Source organism: Arachis stenosperma, chromosome 6, assembly GCF_014773155.1.
Source record: "Arachis stenosperma cultivar V10309 chromosome 6, arast.V10309.gnm1.PFL2, whole genome shotgun sequence".
Lineage (NCBI taxonomy): Eukaryota > Viridiplantae > Streptophyta > Magnoliopsida > Fabales > Fabaceae > Arachis > Arachis stenosperma.
Genome location: NC_080382.1, coordinates 132,996,303 through 133,000,631, shown reverse-complemented (window position 1 = coordinate 133,000,631; position 4,329 = coordinate 132,996,303). Strand labels below are relative to the sequence as shown.

The window sequence follows — 4,329 nt, the reverse complement described above, 5'->3', positions numbered from 1 at the left end:
CATATTTGCCTACCCACAAATCAGACCATGCGATTTGTTAAGCAAAATTTTAAAATCAAACAACTCGCATGGTCCGATTTGTGTACTCTGAATTTTTTCAAATTTTTTAACACAAATCGGACCCTCCGATTTGTGTACTCTGAATTTTTTTAACTTTTTAAACACAAATCGGAGGGTCCGATTTGTGTACTCCCACAATTTTAAAAAACACCAAAAATTACCACGTTAAAGTATATCACTCATTTTATTTTCATATCAAAATTTTTTAACCCCATATACGCGTAGACGGTAGACCTGTATCGAAATGGAAGTAACAGTAACAGTAATGGCCGTGATAATAAACTGTGTGTGATTGTGAATTAGACAGAGCACCTACCATCGCCCGTTTCCGAACTCAAAAGTGGAAATCTTTTAGTGGCCATTGTTGAGTGGCAAGAGTTGAGTGGTAAAATTAGCAAACACGATGAGCGAAAAAGAAAGCTTAGCCTATCCCGACGCCAAAAAGGAGGTCGCAGAAAAAGTAGAAGAAGAAAAAGAATCAAATACAATGAAAAAAGAAGTAGAAGTAGTAGCATCAGACTCAGTTTCAAACCAAAACCAAAACAATAACAATGAAAATCAACACCAAAACCCACTCACCGAACCTTCATCTTCAACCATCACTTTGCACTCTTCTTCTCCTCCTTCCTCTTCACTACGAACCCGCAAATCCCCTTCGCCTCCGCTTCACTCCATCTCCGACTCTTCAATTTCCTCTGGCCACTCCTCCACCGGCCACGTGTCCTCTTCGCCGTCGCCGCCGAGGAAGTCTCCAGCCGTTTCCTCGCCGGAATCCTCGATCTCCGATGGCCACTTCTCCCTCCGCGACGAAGCCACTCCAATCGAAGACCAAAGGTTCCCTCCTGTGCCGGCGCCGGTGCCGGTTGTGGTGGCTCATCGGTTCCAGGTGGAGCCTAACGTGGTCACCAGGGTAGATCCCGGAGCGGAAGAGGGTTTCATCGGCGTCAATGATGTCAAACAAGCCTCCGCAGGTGATGGCGGTGGCAACGGCGGCGGAGGCGGCGGAACTAATCGGCGGTTGAGACCAGATGTGATGAGTATGTTGAGGTCTAAGAAAATAGCGATGTGGAACAAAGTTCTGCTGAGTCTTCGAATCGCCACTTTTGCATCCTGTTTGATGTCTCTCTCAGTACTGGCTGCCGATAAGCGAAAGGGCTGGGCACAGGACTCTTTCTATAGATACAAGGAATTCAGGTACATATTAAAGTAATTAAATAAAAATTATTTTCTGTGCTTTTAGTTTTATTTTTGTGATATTCTGTTATGTGCATTTTTATTGGTTTGGTTCCCCATTTTATGAATTGGTTCTTTGTTATGCTATTGAAGTTGTTAGTGTGCTTTAGAGTGGATTTTGATTCTTGTTGTCAGTAATGTCTGGAACAAAAAATGTTAAGTGCACGCCAAAAATCAGCCACCAAATTACCACCATATACTTGTGTATAAATGCATGTGTTATTAAACTTATTTTCAATGTAGTCACCAAAAAAAAAAAAAACTTATTTTCAATGTATATTTTGTATTAATATGTATTTTACATGGGTAACTGATTTGGTGGCTGATTTTTGGGGTACATATAGCATGATTGATTGGAACCAACCCATGGTTGGTCACTCGATTGGGGGCACATACTCCTTCCCCTTAACCGCGGTCTTGATTTGACTCCCAAGTATGGAAAAATCGGTGCTAGGAAAGCGATGCCCCCTATGGGATTTCAGATGCTCAAATATGATATTTCCCAATGAAGTAATGCTTGAATTGGATGGTTAATTCAAAAGTTCTTCTGTGAATGCTAGTTTATCAAGTCATGCTTGAACACACATAAAAGTTAGTGTATGGTTTTTGCAGGTACAGCTTGTCAGTGAATGCTATTGGGTTTATGTATTCCGTATTGCAGATATGTGATCTAGTGAAGTACATTTTCACAAGAAAGCACATTGTGGAGCACCAGCTGAGGGCTTTATTCAGTTTTGTAATGGATCAGGTACTTATCCCACATTCAGAGTTTTAATTCATGGCTATGTAGTTCATTAGTTAGTACTGTACAAACAGTAGCCCCATCTCTGGGTTTTGGTTATTATGGTGACTCAGAAAATTGTTGTAGTATTGATTGGTGCTGGTGATTTACGATGAAAAGTAATAAACAAGGGGACCACAGGGAAAACTTGAGTCTACTTGCTGGGAAATCCAGCTGAGAATTTTTGGGGTCTGCTCTTGGAAAAAGTTCTTTGACGCCTTCTTACACTCTTTTCCACTGTGTTGATTTTAGCTTTGGTTGAAATTTTATTTTTATTTTTATTGTGTATAACCGATTATTAGATATCATTCTATATATTCTATTTATTATAGCTTCAGGCTGCTTCTACATGTTTTATGTCAGTATTTGTTAGTAGAATTTATTATTTTTACACCCTAATATGTATATATATAGGTTGCTATGCCGCAGCGCTAACTGCTATATTTCCATAGCAGATTTTTGCCTACCCATGGTCCATACTTGGTATAATTGAACTTGCAACACTTGGTTACAAACACTAACTGTTTTTTTGCCTCACATATCACGATCTGGAAAGGAGTGCTATCTAGTTTACCTTATAAAGAAACTGAGGAATTGCTCGTTTTCAATTACAGATCTTGACATATCTTCTAATGTCGGCATCATCATCGGCTGCCACTAGAGCTTATGACTGGGAGTCCAATTGGGGTAAGGATAAATTCCCGGACATGGCAAATGCATCTGTGGTTTTGTCCTTCGTGGCCTTTGTGGCCTTCGCCTTCACCTCACTTGTATCAGGTTCTATCCTTTGTAGGTTTAGATAGTTTATGCAGTTTTTCTCTGCTTCACATTCTCCTGTTAGCCTATCCTATCATGTGTACATTCCGGTAGTTTATGCAACTCTTAGTTGCTATGGTGGCCTTTCCCTTCAAACAATCTTGCATCAGGTTCCATCCTAGTAGTTTCAGATAGCTTTACAAACATTATGCAATATTGTATATAAATATGTGGGTTGATTGTTGTTATATCAGTTTTGGAAATGGCATGTGCCCAATTTTCTGAAAGAAGATTTGCTATGTTAAAAATGGGAAATTTTTAGTTATGTCAATCTTGTACTAGGATTGACTATTGAGATGCTTAGTTCATTTGCATAAACGCTCAGATCATCTATTAATATATAATAGGAGACAAGTATTACTATATTAGTAGAATAAAACATTAATCATACAAAATCTTTTTATTTTTTTATTTTTTACCAAAAATAGGGAGACTCAAATCCGCAACTTCTTAGATAAGTACGGGAAGACTATGCCATTTGAGTTATAGCTAGTTGGCTATTCAAAATTCCTTTAGGATGGATAAACCTGTTTTTTTTTTTTTAGTAAGATTGGTATTAAACCAATACCTAAAATTTTTGTTTATCACCAATTAACACATTTCTTTAATAAGACTAGCAAAAACACTAAATGGTATTTTTATAATGAGTAATGCTACATGTACACTAAAATCAGCCATCAAAGTAAGCTATTAGTATAAAATATATGTTAGAATATAAATACACATTAAAAACAAATTAAACCACACATGTATTTATACACAAATATATTAGTGGCTGATTTTAGTGTACAAATAGTATTTTTGTTTTATAATTTAAAATATAATAACATCTACACTTATTTATTTTTGGCAGGTCCTAAGCTTTTAGATGTACACTATACGAATCTTAGTTTAAGCGTAAGCAGCAAATAATAAAGACAACCAGGAGTAAGAAATGTTATGAAAATTTTTCTGCTCTCACACGTTTCACTTTGTTTTTTTTTAAAAAAAAAAGGTTAGAATTAAAAAGAATTCAATAACAATTTTAAATAATAAGTAGCATGATAATAAAATATATAACTCAATGCCTACATGGGGTGTCTTTGGATGTTGAATTTGAGTCTGGTTGGAGATAGATCAAGGGAACGTATACTGCAAAAAATAGTTATATTTGGCTTTTGAATAAATTGATAAATTGGAATGCTAGAAAGGATTGGAGGTGGCTTTGGAAGCTGCATATTACGGAGAAACTCAAACTTGCTCTTTGGTTGGGAGCTCAAAATGCTCTTCTTACCGCTGCTCTTCGATATCAACGCAAACTGGCTACGTTGGATCTCAAGCTCACCCTGAGATTATCCTTCATTGCTTGAGGAATTGTTCAAAGTCAAAAGTTGTTTGGACCCTTTTGGGATTCTCAAATCCCACCAATATTCAAACTTTCAAGACTTGATTCTAAAGAG

General features: G+C 37.1%; 1 protein-coding gene across 1 annotated transcript; it reads left to right on the top strand.

The window, feature by feature from the left end:
* The first annotated feature begins 355 nt into the window (after positions 1-355).
* Positions 356-3,078, top strand: LOC130932446 (CASP-like protein 4A3). The gene is made up of 3 exons (XM_057861771.1): positions 356-1,254; positions 1,906-2,041; positions 2,689-3,078. Exons 1-3 carry the CDS (start codon positions 464-466, stop codon positions 2,875-2,877), a joined length of 1,116 nt encoding a protein of 371 aa, XP_057717754.1. The 5' UTR covers positions 356-463; the 3' UTR covers positions 2,878-3,078.
* The last annotated feature ends 1,251 nt before the right edge of the window (positions 3,079-4,329 follow it).

Coding starts and splice junctions, on each gene's coding strand:
- LOC130932446 (XM_057861771.1), top strand. CDS start 464: ATGAGCGAAAAAGAAAGCTTAGCCTATCCCGACGCCAAAAAGGAGGTC. Junction 1,255..1,905: donor TATAGATACAAGGAATTCAG/GTACATATTAAA, acceptor TGGTTTTTGCAG/GTACAGCTTGTCAGTGAATG. Junction 2,042..2,688: donor TCAGTTTTGTAATGGATCAG/GTACTTATCCCA, acceptor TTTCAATTACAG/ATCTTGACATATCTTCTAAT.